General features: G+C 46.4%; 2 protein-coding genes across 2 annotated transcripts; both read left to right on the forward strand.

Moving 5' to 3' along the window:
- Window positions 1-61: 61 nt before the first annotated feature.
- Window positions 62-1,963, forward strand: LOC110876992 (uncharacterized mitochondrial protein AtMg00810-like). Its single transcript, XM_022125149.1, has 2 exons — window positions 62-330; window positions 928-1,963. The coding sequence occupies exons 1-2, from the start codon at window positions 62-64 to the stop codon at window positions 1,961-1,963; spliced, it is 1,305 nt and encodes a 434-aa protein (XP_021980841.1).
- Window positions 1,964-2,951: 988 nt separating this feature from the next.
- LOC110880294 (protein TIFY 11B) lies at window positions 2,952-4,006 on the forward strand. Its single transcript, XM_035978061.1, has 2 exons — window positions 2,952-3,199; window positions 3,293-4,006. Exons 1-2 carry the CDS (start codon window positions 3,046-3,048, stop codon window positions 3,730-3,732), a joined length of 594 nt encoding a protein of 197 aa, XP_035833954.1. The 5' UTR covers window positions 2,952-3,045; the 3' UTR covers window positions 3,733-4,006.
- Window positions 4,007-19,002: the final 14,996 nt, after the last annotated feature.

Here is a 19,002-nt window from a genome sequence, read left to right on the forward strand (position 1 = left end):
CACTATTATTCAACAAACCAGCCCCTTACCGGACTTCTATGAGACTCGGTCGAGACTATGCATGGCTGAAACACGCAAAGCAAATCAGGTCCGCAACGCGACTCAAGCCGTTGGTACTGCCCTCGTGGCATCTTCCGAATCCCGTGCTCCGCCATCATCCGACAATCATGACACTCGGTCTGCTTCAGGACGATATGAAGCTCGCTCTGATTCGAATCGTGATCAAAACCCGCGTGGCGGAGGTCGCAGTCGCGGCCGTGGCCGTGGACGCGGTGGTTTAGCGGGTCGGGGACGCGGCAACTCCTCTCAACAATCCACGGGTCAGGTTGGGTATCCGCAGTGGCCTTTTGGTTTCAACACTTAGGCCGGCCCAACTCCTCCTTACCCTTGGGCTCCCTGGTCCACTGTTCCACCATGCCCGTATTCAACTGTTCCTCCACGAACAACACCCAACAATGTTGGCATTCTAGGTCCGCGTCCAGCACAATCGTATGCAGCAAGTTATGCTCCGACCGAATATGATTAGCCCGTCTACACTATGGACACAGGTGCGACTTCGAATATGACTCCTCTTCCTAACAAATTCTCTTCTTTTTTTAATGATGGCATTTTTAAAAATATTCTTGTGGGTAATGGAAAAACTATTCCGGTTATTGGACATGGCAATTAAACTTTAAAACCACCCTTCCCACCGTTTAAATTAAATCAAGTTCTATATGCTCCCCCGCTAATTAAAAACTTGATTTATGTTCGCCGTTTTACAACTGACAATCATGTTTCTATTGAATTTGATCCGTTTGGTTTTATTGTGAAGGACCTCAGGACCCGGACCCCTATCCTACGATGCAATAGTCCGGGGGATCTCTACACACTTGATCCTATCTACCGTTTGGTTCTATTGAATTTGATCTGTTTGGTTTGTGATAGGAGTAATCGACAGATTGGGGTGGATTGTGGGGATACTTTTAGTCCGGTTGTTAAACAGGCTACTATTCGCACCGTTTTATCACTTGCATTATCTCAATCGTGGAAGATTCATCAGTTGGATGTTACAAATGCGTTTCTACACGGTAATTTACATGAGACAGTTTATATGTATCAGCCAATGGGTTTCCGGCATCAACAGTTTCCTGATCATGTATGTCTTCTCAAGAAGTCTCTGTATGGGTTGAAACGGGCGCCACGTGCATGGTACCAACGATTTACTGATTTTGTTATCTCTATTGGGTTTCGACAGAGTCGTTGTGATCACTCTCTGTTTGTTTATCATCATGGCACTGATGTGGCCTACCTACTCATATATGTCGACGACATTATTCTTACCACCTCTACGGATTATCTACGGGATCATCTTATGCGTCGATTAGGTGACGAATTTGCCATGAAAGATCTCGGCCCTTTCAGTCATTTTCTTGGAGTTCAAGTTACTCGCACGACAAATTGTATGTTTCTCTCTCAGCAACAATACACTAATGACATCATTGAACGGGCCGGTATGACTTCTTGTAACCCGGTTGCCACACCCGTTGATTGCAATCCGAAGCTAAGTGCCACATCTAGTCCGGAGTTTGACAATCCAACTCAGTACCGTAGTTTGGCAGGTGCACTGCAATATTTGACTTTTACTAGGCCTGACATTAGCTATGCGGTTCAGCAGGTGTGTATGTACATGCACTCCTCTCGTGTTGATCAATGGAATGCTCTCAAACGGATCATTCGCTACTTAAAGGGTACTACCTCCTTTGGGCTTACTTTGGGCTCTGTTGGTGATTTCTCTCTTCGTGCATACACGGATGCGGACTGGGTCGGGTGTCCTGACACACGTAGATCTACATCCGGGTACTGTGTTTATCTTGGCTCTAATTTATTGTCCTGGTCTTCCAAACGTAAAGCCGTCGTCTCTCGTTCTAGCGCTGAAGCTGAGTATAGGGGTGTTGCAAATGTGGTTGCTGAGTTGTCTTAGCTTCGTAATCTGCTATTGGATCTCCACAAACCAATGCGTAAGACTAGCATTGTTTTTTGTGACAACATAAGTGTTGTGTATCTTTCAGGGAATCCGATTCAACATCAGCGTACCAAACATATTGAATTAGACATACATTTTGTTCGTGAACTCGTTCAGCGTGGACAGGTCCGCGTCTTACATGTTCCCTCCAGATTTCAAATTGCTGACATTTTCACTAAAGGTTTGCCTCGCATTCTATTTAACGATTTTCGGTCCAGTCTCAACATTCGGCCACCTCTAGCTTCGACTGCGGAGGTGTAACAGAATATAGATATATTTGGAATGTAAATATCTTAGGTGATTGTGTAAATCTCTTCATGAGAATAGGAGATATGTACGATTGTATATATATGATTCAGAGATGAATGAAGGAGGCAAGGTTTACAATTCTAATACATAGACGGTAAGGTTATTCTACGAAGGCTTCTAAAAATAAGAAGTGTACAAAGACACCATGGATCACAAAATATAACACAATGTCGAGTAAAATATAACACAATTTCGAAAAAAAGACACAATGACGTAAATATTTAAAAAAAAACACAATGATAAATAAAAAAACATAATGATGTAAACAAAAAGGTACAAAATCTAAAATCTCACACCATAGAGTTCAATGAGACAGTTTTATTACTGCTTGAATGAGATCAATCGAAGTCCGTTTATATGACTTGTTATTTGTAAAAGACTTTGTATTTAATCCTAAGTCTTAAACGTCGTGTATAATACGATAGCATTTGAGCGGTGTGTCTTATTTGCAAAAGAAAAGAAAAATCAAATGTTGACTGCGGAACAAGTCTAGGTCTAGTTGGGCAATTTAATCCGGAAACAATTAACATGTGCGAAAAAAAAACGCTGGTCATTTTTAATGGAAGGGTGTCCCTACCTTGACAGTTGTACCAAAGCACATGAACTGCTTTTAATATAAAAATGCAACCCTTCATTGATTTCTTTATATCTATCCCCACCCCTTTCTTTCTTTCTTTCCCATCACTACTATTACTATTACTCTGTTACCCCACGCGGCGGCTGCCTTCCACATGTCTCCGCCCAACCATCACCCCTCCGCCACCGGCACACCGCCGGAGAAGTCCAAGTTTCTCCAGACTTGCAATCGGCTGAGCCTGTTTCTCAAAGAAAAAGGCAAAATTCGAGATCTCAATTTCGGAATCAATGCAAAATTCGACGCTACAGGTACAGGCCTCTTTGATTCGGTTAGATCTCTGAAATCACCGAATCCTGATTCCACGTGTCAGTCTGCGACTGTTGATTTGTTAAGCTCTATAGGTGAAAAAGTGGAGGAGAAACCAGTAGATGTTGCTATTCCTCAATATGTTATCTTAGATTCCTCCTCCTGTGAACTAGAAGACAAAGTTGAAGCTAAAAGTAGTACTGCACAGATGACTATATTTTACCAAGGCCAGGTGTTAGTTTTGGATGACGTTCCGGCAGATAGAGCGAGAGATCTGATGCTAATGGCGAAGAACGGAGTTGAAACATCAAAACCTAAACCTCCTCCTCCTGTTGTTGATGTTTCCAGATCAAAAGGACCGATTAAAGAAGATGTTCAGCAGGCGAAGGATTCAGATTTGCCGATTGCGAGGAGAGCGTCGTTGCATAAGTTTCTGGCCAAGAGAAAAGACAGGGCCACCGTAAGAGCGCCATACCAGTCACCCGGCGGTTCATCCTCTGGGAACGAAGACCATAGTTTTGACTTGAATTTGTAAGCCATAACTATCACTTTACTTTTGAATCCAGTCATGTGTGAAAGAGAGTTTGACTACACTACTTACTACACAGAGACAGACAGACACACCTTATCCATTTTCTTCTGGAGGCTTCTTTGATGTAAATTCAATATATTATATTATATTATATATTATAATATAATTAGTAGTAGTTTCAGTTTGTAGTAGGAACATCTCAGCTGATTACTTCTTTGTTTCCATATATTGTTTTGCTTGCTTATGATCTAAGGGATTATATTATTATTTTTTTGCATTTAATTATTGTGGGAGTTGAGTGATTTTGATAGCTATACTATATAAACAAATTATATTGGATACTTGGTTTTATAAAATAACATAATTTTTTTGCCTCAAATCTACGAACATCCGACTTATATTAAATGAGTTCATACATGGAATCAGTGACCAGAGTATATAAGTGGCTTTAGTTTTAGTTACACAAATAGCAGAGATTTAATGAAGAACAATTAAATTAGAATCAATTAAAACGATAAATGGAATATTTGCGTACAAAGTGTTGAAAGACTTCATAATACGAAAACGAGAGATATATATACAATGGTGTGCCAATGATCTCTAGATCAAGTGGTGGAGCGCTTGCATTTCTCTTGAGAGATGCAGGTTCGACTCCCACTTGGTGCAGAGTGAGGTACTGGTGGGCAGTGATAGGAGACCCAGGGAAACCTGGGTTGGATCCTTGAGCCAAACGGGTTTTACCGGTAATTTCACTGTCGTGCCTACGGGCGGGTGGGTTACCGGGTTTTCCACGGAATTGGTGGTGGACTCGGGTTACTCTAAGAGTACTCCGTTTGTCCAGTGGGTGCCCCGAGAGTGCTCGGTATTGAGTTTGTTGGCCGTTCAAAAAAAAAAAAAAAACAATGGTGTCTCTGAGAATTCACATACCCTGTTCGAGCTCGAAAAATGTGCCTATATGCTTTTACGATAAACAATACAATTACGAAAATGAGAAAAATTGTAGTATTTGATAAACAATACAATTATGATAATGACAAAATCATAGTATTCTAATAAGTTAAATACCGTAATAACTAATAAGTTAATAGCTAACCAATCATAGTATTCATGCCGCTCGTTTTCTCTTTTGTCGTTTTTGCCATCCGGATGCTTGTCTAGGAGCCTGAAGGGGTATGGTCCCAGATCTCGCGTCAGCATCGACCGCGAGTGACCATTACCCTTATCAAAACCCCCACTAGCTAACAACCTACTTGTGCCCATGCGAGAACGCGTCGGCACAAGGGTTGAATCCAATCTATCTAGTAACGAAGGAGGACTTACATGGAACATGAGAACGGTAGAGTGATGCGACATAGCATCACATCTGGTGTATGAAAACGAAAGTGTTCACAGCGATGCGGCCTCGCACCGCATCCAGCGAACACTTCTATCAATACAAAGAAAGCCTTAGCTTAGGCACAGAAGGAGATGAACGTAACGGTGCGGTTGACACCGCTCCATACGGGCATTTTCGTCACGACAAGGGATGCAGGCAAGACGACGATGCGGCTAGCACCGCATCTCGCGTATTCCTTGATCACAAGTAGGAGACGCGGTAACTTCAGATGTTACCGCACGTAGCGATGCGGCTTGCACCGCATCCTATGCATTCAACAAGTGGGACTGACACCACAGTGCAAGTGGCACCAATGGCAGTTTCCTGTCAGAGCTACGTAAGCAATGGACTGACGTGGCATAACCTCCATAACCGACAAGCCTGACACACCTGCAAAGGTGCAGCACGTCGTCAGTCCATCCATCATCATCCTCCTTCACTCCTCGGCTATAAATACCAACCCCAAACCAGGTTTGAGGTATCTCTTCACAACTCTCTCACTACTACTACTACTATCTTACTTTGCTTCCCAAGCAAACTACTGATTCTCACGCCGGAGAGTGGTAACAAGGAGCACCCCCCACCCCATCCTCCTTGTTACGAGTCACGGCTTGTTTCCTTGTGCAGGAGATCAACCACCGGTGATCCAGCCAGCGATCCTCGAGAGGAAGGGATTAACCCTTCTTGACGAGACCAGTGTGTTAACCCTGCCCGGTTAACCATTGTTTCATCATTGGCGCCCACCGCTACTCTTAGCATTTTCTAAACCATCCTTTTTCCTCTCTCACGATCATGACTGATCACCAAAACAACACTGCGGATAACCAAAATCCTCCAATCCCAAACCCGGTAGGGGTCAATGCCTCGACCTCCCAACCCGGACACATCGGCACGTCCACACAAAGGAGCCCCTCCTTTATGTTTGGACATCACAGTTCCCATCTGTGATCCCACCAGGCATGACCATTCATGCCTGGTACGAGCAGCAGGCAGCCACGCTGACCGCAGCATACAACCGCGCTTGTACTGAAGCGAATATACGAGCTGGGCTTCCCCCAGCACCGCACACCCCTGTTGAGCGTATTTTACAATACGACGGCAGGATACATTCACGCCCGGCTTCAAGAAGCCGGCGTGAAGAACGGGGATCGTCTTACTGTTCGGTCCACACCCTCAACGAGGATGATTCCTCATACGGGTCCCACACCAGAGGACCAGTACATACCCGCCTTGGCCCCCATGGCGAGGACAGGAGGCGATCAACCTCCCGACGCGGCCCAGGCATTCAGAGCCGATTGGGCCCACAACCATACACCGAATGGTACGGTCATACCGACCCTGACGACCATAGCTACCGTGGTGATTCGCATGACACCAGTAGCAGACCGGGAGGACGCAACTATGTTCCTCCCAGTCACCCCCGCAACACATACCTTAGGGCGGCAAAGCGCCCTGCGAACGAGCCATACAGGCCAAAGGCAGCGGCCGAAAATTCCAAGTTCGGCACGCGGATTGCCAACGCCCATGTCACCACGACAAAGTTCCCATTCAACGTTGGGAAATACAGTGGTTCGACCGACCCGGACGACCACATGAACATCTTCATGGGCGCGGGCATCAACGGCCAGTGGGATGAACCCACTTGGTGTAATTTTTTCCCCCAAACCCTTACGGGCCTGGCCAGGGCATGGTTCGATTCTTTGCCAGTGGGATCACTGGATTCATTCGAGGACTTGCGTACCAAGTTCCTCGCCCGTTTTTGCCAGCAGCGACGCCACGAACGAGATTCGTTGGACGTCATGAACATCTGGCGAAGGGACGACGAATCGCTCGAAGCATTCGTCGTCCGATATAATAAAGAGTGCCTGGAGATAGGTGACGTGGCAGACCAGATGGCACGAAACCACTTCATCCGGGCCGTCAAAGACAGAGAGATGATCATGACCATCTCTGGCAAGGAGGGCTTGCCCAAAAAATGGGAAGATGTCATGACCGCGGTCAAGACATACGCCCAGACACAGCGGTCACTTGAACCGCATGTGACAAAGGCAAAGCCTCAAGCCGAAACATCCCACCAAGGGTCCAAGCGTAACAATAAACGCAACCGGGATGTTGGAAATCGCGATATTTCCAAACCATACTTCCCGCGAACCAACACGTTCGACCCAAAGAACTACAACCCCGCCCGAGACAGTCGGGCGTAAAAAAAGATTCTCGGGACCGCAACTGGACCGAGATCACCATGTCGCCAAGTGAGGTCCTCCTTGCGGACCCACAGTTCTTGCGACCGGCCCAACCAATGAAGTACAAGAAAAATCAGGACCTCACACTCTACTGTGAGTCCTACAAGGACTCGGGCCACACCACCAACAACTGCATCAGTCTCCGACTGGAGATTGAGCGCGCCTTAAAGGAGGGGAAACTGCAACATCTTTTGACAGGTGGGCAAAAACCCACCAAGCGCATTACCCCTCATGGCGAAAGTACCTCCTCCGGGAAGAGAACCATGCACGTGGCTTCCACCCACATGATCCACGGAGGCAAGGGCAGGCCGCGAAAAGCGGCAAGAAGGCCGGAATGTGACTGGAAAGACGAGCAAGTCGTCTTTCCAAAAGTCCGAGGCGGACCGCGCGATAGGCGCGCCGTCGTCATTTCAGGCCAACTGGCACACTACTGCACCGAGCGTCTATTCATCGACCCGGGCAGTACATCTGATATAATCTACGAACAATGCTTCAACCAGTTCGACCAGGAGGACAAAGATCGGTTGCAAGCAGTAGATTACCCGTTAACCGGGTTCGCAGGGGAAACTGTCTTTCCCCTAGGCCAGATTACTTTCCCTGTGCGTCTTTCCAGCGGAAACCGCACAAGGACAGAAGAGGTAAACTTCATGGTTTTACCTCACACCTCCAGATATGACGTACTCCTCGGGAGAGAATCCCAAGGAGATTTCAATATGATTACGTTGGTCCCCCACTCTGCGGTCGGTTTCCCAACCGAATCGTGGGTCGCGATAATCTACGCCCGCAGGGACGTCATGATGTCGGACGAAGTACGTCCGACCAAGGTCGCAAGGCCCACTCCCAACGACCAACCAGAAAAATGGGTTCTCAACGCGAGATACCCAGAACAAAAGGTCACATTGGGTCACGCCTTATCCCCGACCACAAAAGCGCAACTGAAGCAGCTTCTCTTCAGGAACCAAGACATCTTCGCGTGGACACCCGCAGACATGATCGGGGTCCCACGTGATATTGCGCAACATCATTTGAATATCTTGCCAGGTATTAAGCCAGTGATCCAAGGCCAACGCCACCTTGGGTCAGCTAAAAATCAGGCGATGCAAGAGCAGATCGAAGAACTGCTCTCCGCAGGCATCCTGCGGGAAGTCAAATACCAGACGTGGTTATCCAATCCAGTCATGGTAGAAAAACCGTCCGGGGGCTGGCGCATGTGCGTCGATTACAAAGACCTTAACAAAGCCTGCCCCAAGGACTGTTACGCGCTTCCAGAAATCGACGAAAATGTCGATAATCTCGCACCATTCAGGTGGAAGTGTTTCCTCGATTGCTACAAAGGGTACCATCAAGTACAAATGGCAATCGAGGATGAAGACAAAACGGCATTCCGGACTCCCACCGGAAATTACTGCTACACAAAAATGCCGTTTGGGTTGCGCAACGCGGGCTCAACCTACCAAAAGTTGATGAACGACACTTTCCGCGGCCAAATAAGCAAAAGTGTCGAAATCTACATGGACGACCTGGTCGTCATGAGCATGGAAGAGGATACCATGCTCACAGATATTGAAAGAACATTCCAAACTCTGCGCAGCGTTAACATAAAGCTCAATCCAGGAAAATGCTCGTTTGGAATGGAAGAAGACAAATTACTTGGGTTCATCGTCACTAAAGATGGATTCAAGGTAAACCCGGAGAAAGTCCAGGCGATCGAGCGCATGCCATCGCCTTCATCGATGAAGGATATGCAAAGGCTAGCGGCACTTAACAGATTCTTAGCCAACCACGCAGCTAAGTCTTATCCGTTCATCAAGACCCTGCGGAGCTGTTCAAAGAAAGAACAATTCCAGTGGACCGCAGAGGCTGAACAGGCCTTCCGGGAAAAGAAGGAGTGTTTGATGCAACTCCCAACTCTAACCGCACCACGCAAGGATGAGCCACTCATCTTATACCTATCCGCCGCGGATAACGCGGTGGGTGCGGTATTAATAGTGGAGCGAAAGGGGGTTCAAACACCCATCTATTACATCAGCAAGATGCTCAACGACCCAGAGACGAGATACTCAATAATGGAGAAATTGGTGCTAGCATTAGTGCACGCTTCAAGACGGTTGCGACGCTACTTCGTAAACCACGTCATCACAGTGCTAACCAATTACAGGATCGGCCCGATTCTCTCCAAACCCGACATCTCTGGGAGATTAGCAAAATGGGCAATTGAGCTGGGCGCGCACACGATACACTATAAACCGCGCCCCGCGATTAAAGGCCAGATCTTAGCTGATTTCGCCGCCGAAGTACCGGTGAATCGCATCCAAGAATGCGAAGAAGCACAAACTCCTGCACCAACGCCACCCTACTCAGAGACATGGGCACTATTCACAGATGGTGCCTCCAACGACGAAGGTGCGGGTGCCGGTCTGCGACTCGTCAGCCCTGACGGCCAAGAGCTTACATATGCAATCCGCCTCGAATTCAAAAGCACAAACAACGAGGCAGAATATGAGGCTCTGTTAGCGGGGCTACGTTTAGCAGTCAAAATCGGCGTGCAACATCTGGAAGCACACGTCGACTCTTTGTTAATTGCAGGCCAAGTACGCGGCGACTATGCTGCAAAGGGGGATATCATGATCCTCTACCTCGAGCAAGTCCTGCAACTAAAATCCAAATTCGCTTCGTTCAATATTCGCCATATTAATCGAAGCGAAAACAAGTCTGCAGATGCACTATCAAAACTTGCATCTACCAGCTTCCAACACTTGGCAAAGGAGATACGCATCGAAATCCTGCAAAATCCTTCGGTACCCCTGCGCCAAGTCAACGTCATTCAATACGGTTCAACATCATGGATGACACCTATTATCGCATATCTACAGTCAGTGTGACTCCCGAAAGCAAATCAGAAGCACGCAAGCTACAATACAAAGCGTGCCATTATCAAATGGGAGACGGTATCTTATACCGCAAATCATACCTCGGGCCACTACTACGATGCGTCAACCCCCAGGATGCCACATACCTCATCCGAGAGATACACGAGGGCATATGTGGCATACATGCTGGACCACGCATGGTAGTGGCCAAAATCATGAATGCCGGGTATTACTGGCCCGACATGCACCTGGACGCCGTCAAAGAGTTGCGCAAGTGCATTGACTGCCAACGTCATGCTCCAAAAACCTTGCGGCCAAAGAACAACCTAGTCCCCGTCACAACTGCATGGCCCTTTCAGAAATGGGCAATTGACGTGGTGGGACCATTCCCTGACCCTCCAGGTGCGGTTAAATTTATCATAGTAGCGGTTGATTACTTCACAAAATGGGTGGAAGCAAAACCGCTCGCCTCAACCACTGCTATGATAACAAGAAAGTTGATTTGGGAACACATCATCTGCCGTTTCGGTTTACCAATGAGCATTGTCACCGATAACGGCACCAACTTCGCTGCCGACGAATTTCAAAAATGGCTAAAAGAACTACATATTGAGCACATATTCTCATCAGTCGCACACCCGCAAGGGAACGGCTAAGTCGAGAGTATCAATAAAAGCCTAGTCGAAGGGATCAAGGCACGGTTGGGAACGGCCAGGCGTGGCTGGGTCGATGAACTCCCAAGTATCTTATGGGCTCACCGTACAAGCCCAAAAACAAGCAATGGGGAAACACCCTTCAGCCTAGTCTACGGTTCAGAAGCGGTGATCCCCGCAGAAGTAGGTCTCCCCTCTCCTAGAATGTTGGCTATTGAAAAACTAGACAACAACATGGAACGCAGGATCGATTTGGACCTCTTGGAAGAAAGGCGCGAAAACGCTGCTATCAACGAGGCCAAATATAAATCCAAACTTGAAAAGTACTATAACGCGCGCGTCCGCGTTTGTACTTTCAACCCAGGAGACTACGTCCTACGCGACAATGAGACATCTAATGCCGAGCGCCCAGGCAAACTTGCCCCCAAGTGGGAAGGACCCTACCTCATCAAAGAGGTCTTAGGGAAAGGCGCGTACAAATTGCAAACACTAGAAGGCGAACCTATCGCACGCACATGGAATGCACAACAGCTTCGACGCTGTTATATGTAAGCCATGTTCTTACATTTCTCTATGTAACCTATCGGGCCGCAGGCCATTTGCAAATAAATAAATAAGCAATTTCATACATTATTGTTTGTTATTACTATTACAAATGCGTGTTCCACTTTGCGGTATCCCAAAAACAGATTGGCAAAATCTTCATTCGCGATACCCATACAAAGTGGTAACCACACACAAATATTGTAATAGGCCAGCAAAAGGCAAAAAGACAAGCATATTTATCCGGCCGGATAAACAAGTTTTTGTTGAACACTTAACACAATTCCTGAGCCCAAAAAGTCAAACAATGGAATTGACGCGGACTCATACGACAAAGGTATGGAGTACACTCGACCCCATTCACAAATGGATAGAGTTCCGGACATATAAGCTTTTACAAAGTTTACACAACTCTAAAACCCTAACGCGGTAAATAACAGAATTGACGCGTACTCATACAACAAAAGTATGGAGTATACTTGACCCCGTTCATAAATGGGTAAAGTTACGCATACATACGTTCAGACATGCAAGAATTAAAAACACTTGTACAAATTGAACAAAAAACTTTATATTCAAAAAATTCAAACACCCACACGGTGCTTAATGGATTTACATAAAGTTCCTAATATATACAAGAGGAAAACAAAAAGGGGGCACACTTGCCAACCTAAACCCTATTTCGTACCACTGGTACCAGCGCCGTCTCCAGCACCACCAGCGGGATCCTCCTCTTCCGCATCGGCATAGAGCATCCGCAGCCGATCTACATAATCCGCAGCCTCTAAACAGTCGTCCAATTTCTCCACACAGGAGAGAGGCGTATCGTAAAAGGAGGCTACGGCCGCATTCAGGCGACCTTCGGTATCCACATCACGGAACCCGGATCGCTTATCAGTATAACCGCCTGCGGATAATACATTGATATGCCCAATGCAGCGGTTATAACCAGCTTTAAAGCCAGCATCGCGCGCACGTTCCTTAACCAGGTCCAAACCAGATGCGGTCTCAGGGGCATTCATGATAGCCTCAACAATCTGCAATAAGAGGATCATAAGTCTCGGATATTAGTCCAAGCAAATCTAAAGAAAAGGGATACTTACACGCACGATACCGTGAGCCCGCAACCACTCACGGTCAGCCTCCAGCTGGTTAAAAGAGGACACCAAGGCATCCTTGTCCTCAGCAGCGGCGTCAGCCCGTTTCTCCGCAACAGACACGCGGGCAGTAAGGTCTGTAACCGCGACCTCCCGGGCCTGAACCTCAGCCTGTCAAAAAATAGTAAACAGTTTACACGATAAACATTCACGAAACAAGGAAGAAAGTAACACAGTTAAAGAAGCATACCTGCAGGCTGGCAACAACTTTGCCCAAACGAATGCGCTCCGCATTCGCCTCTTCAAGAGCCTTAGAAGCACGGCTCTCCCTCTCTTCAGCCTCCTCAAGGGCTTTCGCGGCACGAGCCCCGGCTTCTTTGGCCTCTTCAAGCGCCTTCAGGGCGTCGGCCTTCGCCTGCAGCGCTTTAACAGAAATGGCCTCAGCCGCAGCTTTCTCCTGGCTCAAGGTAGCGTTCGCTGCCTTGGCATTTGTCAACTCCTGCCGAGCATGAAACAGAATGTCATTCTGCTTAGCCCAAGATGCATTCCACTTCTTGCGCTCATTGGACATTTTTTCATTCCAATTCTTGCGCTCATCAGCAAGAAGTTTAGCAAGGGTACGCACCTGTTTCAGCTGGGCAGTAGCAGCCCATTCAGAAGTCTGCTTCTGCTTCTCAAAAGCAGCCTTGTCCTTCTCGAGCTGCTCCGCACCCGCGCGCGCAGCCTGGACCAACTTTTCCGCTTCCGCCCGCATACGAGCAGCCTCCTCCTCGCGGCGACCCAGCACTTTATAATCTTCCAAAATGGCATTTGCCACAATGGAAGTCCCTACCAGCATTGTTGAGAGCTGGTTTATACGCAGCTCTCGGGGTGCGTCACGGGCACGCTCGACTTCAAAAGGGGTGCCCAGACCACCCAGAATCTCCTTGCATGCCGCAGGGTCATTAGAAATATCGTCCCCCTACATAACAGTCCAGGGGGGTCGGTGATACATCATACTGCGACCCTGGGAGTATGTGCGGTAATAATACTCCAACTCAGTCTCCCCAGGCTGAATTGGAGGCCCATCATAACCCGCACCACCGGCATCAGCACCGGTAACCTTCACACCAGCAGAAGAGCTCTGCGGCTCATTAGCAGTCTTCTGCGCCTCCGCATCAGACTTCTGCTTACCAGTATCTGAAAACCTCAAGTCCAATCCATCACCCTCATTAGGAGAGATCAGATTGTCCGAGGAATCCACGGTGTCGAATATCCGGTCAGTAGTCGTTTCCACCGTTTTCTCCAAGAGGGGATCGCGAACCGGCCCAACAAAAGGGGCCGTAGGCTCCTTGGGCACGACAGTCTCCTTCGATACCCCCGCACCCGCAGCAGCGGTATGCAGAGGAGACGAAGGGAAGTCAAAGAAGGAATACCCTGCATCTCGGGATTCTGCAACACAAAGAGCATCAATGATTATTCCCACCTATTGTACATACAAAACAAAGAAAAGGGATATACTTACCAGCAGCAACTGCAGGTTTCTTTTGCGCCGGAGTAACTCTCTTGGTCTGCAGTCTCCGACGTTTCGGTTCACCACCACCAGCAGCCTTCTGCTCTGTTCCTCTTTTCTCTCCAACAACGGGGGGAACCACAGCAGTTCCACCCGCAGCCGCACCACTACCTATAACACCCAAACCCTCAAGGGTGTCAGATACTACGACGTAATCGGTATATCCCCGAGAACAAGATCGATAGGTACCTGCGGCTTCAGAAACTGAAGAAGGGGCAGCTGAGCCTTCAGCACTCCCCTTGCCACGACCCCGCACGGTTGCCGTCGGTGAAAAAATCAGCCCACAAGGTTATATAACCGGCCGGAGCATCGGCACCGGTGTCCCCCACTTGTGGGTAGGTAGCATCCCAATCTTTGGCCATCTGCACAGTGGCCATCAGGAGTCTAAAACCACCCTTTGACCACTTCAACACCGGTAACCCACCACCGGGAACGTCAACGTCATCATCTTCGTCTTCATCAGCCGATACTACCGGCTGTTCAGGGTTTTCACCCTCCACATTGTGTGGATTTGATGGTTCAGCCATCAGAAAATATCAGAGATATGAAAGAACGTGAGTAGAAAAACCAAAACCCTCACTGGAACTTCAAGGAATTTCGTCGGAGAAGACAAAGAACAATTTTTCTCTCACCGGCAAATTTTTGAAATTTCAAACAAGTAAGGGGAAACCACGAACGGTTTCCCCTTATATACCCATCGCAATTAATGCGGAGGGAGAAAACAAATCATCACGTTCAAAAAGAGCGAATCGCATGACACCACGTGTCGAGCGCCGTTTCCGCTGACGGTTATCACGCGCGCGTGGCCGCCCACGCGCCTGACACAAGAGACGTTTACACTCTTCGCTACAGTGCATTTAATGCCTCGGGCAGTGCAAACGTCCTTTCATTTCAGCACATGCCAGGAAGATCTCACCAACTTCCACCAACTCACACGTGAGATCAGCCATGTATGCAACAAAAAGCGACTACATTATCCAATTATAAGCGGCATGCGGTTTCTCTGGTATACCGCACCATAACCCATACCGCATGTCGTTTTTTAACATACCCCTAAAAATAGGTAAAAATATATATCTCTACACTAAGGGGGTATAATACATATCCGCACTACCCACGAGCACACGTGGAATATGCGGACATGACACACACGAGCCTGTTCAGGTGTGTCAGATGCTCAGAACCAGCGTTGTTCATTGGACTGAACCGCATCTCAGACACAGGGGAACCGCATTGCCTTCATTCTCTTCAAGCTTCAAATCCCTCCTGTCCGGTTCACAACCGCAGAGGGTACATGAACACCTTCTTTAACAAAAGGAAGGAAGGGAATGCACGCGAACGCACATCAGCAACCCTGTCTCCTGAACCTTCAAGAGCTACATCCGAGCCACACCCGCTTCGAGCAAATATGGTAATGCAAAACCACAGACACTCACGAGGAGCTACGGACATAACCATAGCTTCCGCAGAGTGGTTGCTACGGAAGAGCCAAGCTCACTCCACATCACCGAGCAATGCTACTGCAAGGCAAACCCGGTATTGGAGCGGGAAGGTAAATGGCTCCAAAACGAACGCAGATAAGCGCTCTAACCGAGCCCTCGTCGAACAACAAGCGTCCGAACAGCGGTAACAAGTCTGCTTATGACTTTGTTTGCCCGCCTATGGGCCGCATAGAATAAACAATGGTGGGCATACCCTTGCCTATGACCATGTTTATTTACCCATAGTACGAATATACATTGTTCGACCAAACATGGCCAACAATGACGCAACGAGGTAACCGCAAAGAACGTGCGGTTACTAGAGAGCTATGACGACAAACACGAAAACCCAACAAAAAAGGGATCGTCGTCTCATAACTAGATGCTGAACATAGAGCTTGAGCAAAGCACTTACAAGCATCAACAACTTTTGATCCCAGTCTCAAAGATTGGTCCAAAAGTTTCTTTTCTTCTTCATGCACCAATTCAACAATTGGTATGAAGAAAAGACCACCTTTAAAGGATGGGAAACCTCCACATACCTTCAAACCACCATCTCAGAGGTTGGTTCGAAGTTTGTGCAGCATTACTAACAAGGTCTCCAAGAGACCTTCGGCACAACAACAGGTGGCAAGCCACCTGGTGACATAAATCGGCTGAGAATCTCGCATCAGACGAAGATTCCTTCACCGATACGGAAGAGGCGTCAGATGACCCTTCCAGACCTCCAGCTTGATTTACATACAGAAAAGACCACACATGGTCTAGGATCTTCTCCAGACTCCAAACTACCTTCCAAACACCATAGTCCAGTACTCCTCCCACATACAACTTGTATATGGCAGCAACACTAGACTGGGGGGACTTGAAGGGGTATGGTCCCAGATCTCGCGTCAGCATCGACCGCGAGTGACCATTACCCTTATCAAAACCCCCACTAGCTAACAACCTACTTGTGCCCATGCGAGAACGCGTCGGCACAAGGGTTGAATCCAATCTATCTAGTAACGAAGGAGGACTTACATGGAACATGAGAACGGTAGAGTGATGCGACATAGCATCACATCTGGTGTATGAAAACGAAAGTGTTCACAGCGATGCGGCCTCGCACCGCATCCAGCGAACACTTCTATCAATACAAAGAAAGCCTTACCTTAGGCACAGAAGGAGATGAACGTAACGGTGCGGTTGACACCGCTCCATACGGGCATTTTCGTCACGACAAGGGATGCAGGCAAGACGACGATGCGGCTAGCACCGCATCTCGCGTATTCCTTGATCACAAGTAGGAGACGCGGTAACTTCAGATGTTACCGCACGTAGCGATGCGGCTTGCACCGCATCCTATGCATTCAACAAGTGGGACTGACACCACAGTGCAAGTGGCACCAATGGCAGTTTCCTGTCAGAGCTACGTAAGCAATGGACTGACGTGGCATAACCTCCATAACCGACAAGCCTGACACACCTGCAAAGGTGCAGCACGTCGTCAGTCCATCCATCATCATCCTCCTTCACTCCTCGGCTATAAATACCAACCCCAAACCAGGTTTGAGGTATCTCTTCACAACTCTCTCACTACTACTACTATCTTACTTTGCTTCCCAAGCAAACTACTGATTCTCACGCCGGAGAGTGGTAACAAGGAGCACCCCCACCCCATCCTCCTTGTTACGAGTCACGGCTTGTTTCCTTGTGCAGGAGATCAACCACCGGTGATCCAGCCAGCGATCCTCGAGAGGAAGGGATTAACCCTTCTTGACGAGACCAGTGTGTTAACCCTGCCCGGTTAACCATTGTTTCATCAGAGCCATTAACGCCTAACAACAATAATCAATGTTCAATTAACAAGAATGATCGATGTTTCACAATCACAATTTCGAGATTAATCAAGAATTCCATACTCAACAATAATCAATAATCTTAATCTACTCAACAGTCATAATTAAAGCTTAACAACAATTAACGAGCTAACAATTTAACATAATTACACAATAAGTCAATAACACTAAACGAACAGACCTCTTGAGTTCTGAATCTTCTGATGTTATGTTCGAAAATCGGAATTTCGGAATCAGCGTATGATGTTGTTCTTGTTCGCAGCAGGCCAGCAACGTCTGAATCGCCCAGCCCAGCCCAACGAAGTTCTGATGAATGATAAATTGATGATGTTTTTCGTCTGATGAGTTTTTTGTTCGTCCTTTCAAATTCTAGGAGACCAAGAAATTTTCGATAATCAACGACGATTCAACATCAATTGCCGCCGTGTTTTATTATTTTTATTAAAATCATATTAGTATTGGGCCTAATAAACCTAATGTGAAGTGGACTAAATTATAAACCATAGAATAATATTTGATAATGGCCCTATATTGGAATTGGTATGTACTTACAATTTTTTTTAAATAACATATATATCGATTTTTTTTTAAATCGCGTGCCCCTCGAAATCACGGGACTTGTGCGGAGGTCCTCCCTGCACACCATTATAGCTGGCTCACACTATATGTACGTAATTATGCAACATATGTACATAAGGGGCAGGGATCCTGTACATCAATCCAGAAGTGTGAGAAGTGTATTATAACACTATATATAACATTATATAACACCATATAAACACCTTATAACACTATGTAACACCATATAACACCATATAACGCTATGTAACACTATATAACAGTATATAACAAATATAACACTATACATCTATCATAGACATGCTATAGACAAAATATAGTGTTATATTTGTTATATAATGTTACATGGTGTTATATGGTGTTTATATGGTGTTATATAGTGTTATATATAGTGTTATAATACACTTCTCACATTTCTGGATTAATGTACAGGATCCTCTATCTTTACATAAGCACACATTGTAAATTGTTTAAACGCGATGGTATAATCAAAGCACATAATATTTAGAAAGCATAGTTCTTTTTTGAAGTTATATAATAATGATAAACTTAAACTAAAAAGAACAAAATTCATTATATTATGACATGACAGAAAAAAACAAAGTATATAAAGTTATTTACGTTAAAAGCAATGTTTTAAAAACCGGTTTAAATCGGCTGGTTGTACCGGTTGAACCATCTGGTAAAACCGGTTGAACCATCCGGTACACCCGGTTAAACCGTCTGATACACCTGATTAAATTGTGTTTGAGTCAAATCCGGTATAATATTAAAACCAGACTTTAAAACATTGGTTAAAAAATCCTTGGTCTTATCTTTATGAGAGAAATATCACTGTTTCATATTTTACGTTTCACATGAGCATTGAATTTTATAACACGTGTGGAAAAAAATAAATATTATATTATATTTACTTTGAAATTGTGGTTTATCTATTCTAGAAATCTCATGAATGATTGCAAGTTGGTATTAAACCAACAATGTCGTCCAAACTCCAAACAAAGGAAATAAATTGAAAGATAGACAGGTGTGTTTTTAC

Source organism: Helianthus annuus, chromosome 9 (genome assembly GCF_002127325.2).
Source record: "Helianthus annuus cultivar XRQ/B chromosome 9, HanXRQr2.0-SUNRISE, whole genome shotgun sequence".
NCBI lineage: Eukaryota > Viridiplantae > Streptophyta > Magnoliopsida > Asterales > Asteraceae > Helianthus > Helianthus annuus.

Excerpts from the sequence above, each read along its gene's own strand:
- LOC110876992 (XM_022125149.1), top strand. The coding sequence starts at position 62 with ATGGCTGAAACACGCAAAGCAAATCAGGTCCGCAACGCGACTCAAGCC. Across the intron at positions 331-927 it reads CAATCCACGGGTCAGGTTGG|GAGTAATCGACAGATTGGGG; the intron begins GTATCCGCAGTG and ends GGTTTGTGATAG.
- LOC110880294 (XM_035978061.1), top strand. The coding sequence starts at position 3,046 with ATGTCTCCGCCCAACCATCACCCCTCCGCCACCGGCACACCGCCGGAG. Across the intron at positions 3,200-3,292 it reads TGCAAAATTCGACGCTACAG|GTGAAAAAGTGGAGGAGAAA; the intron begins GTACAGGCCTCT and ends TAAGCTCTATAG.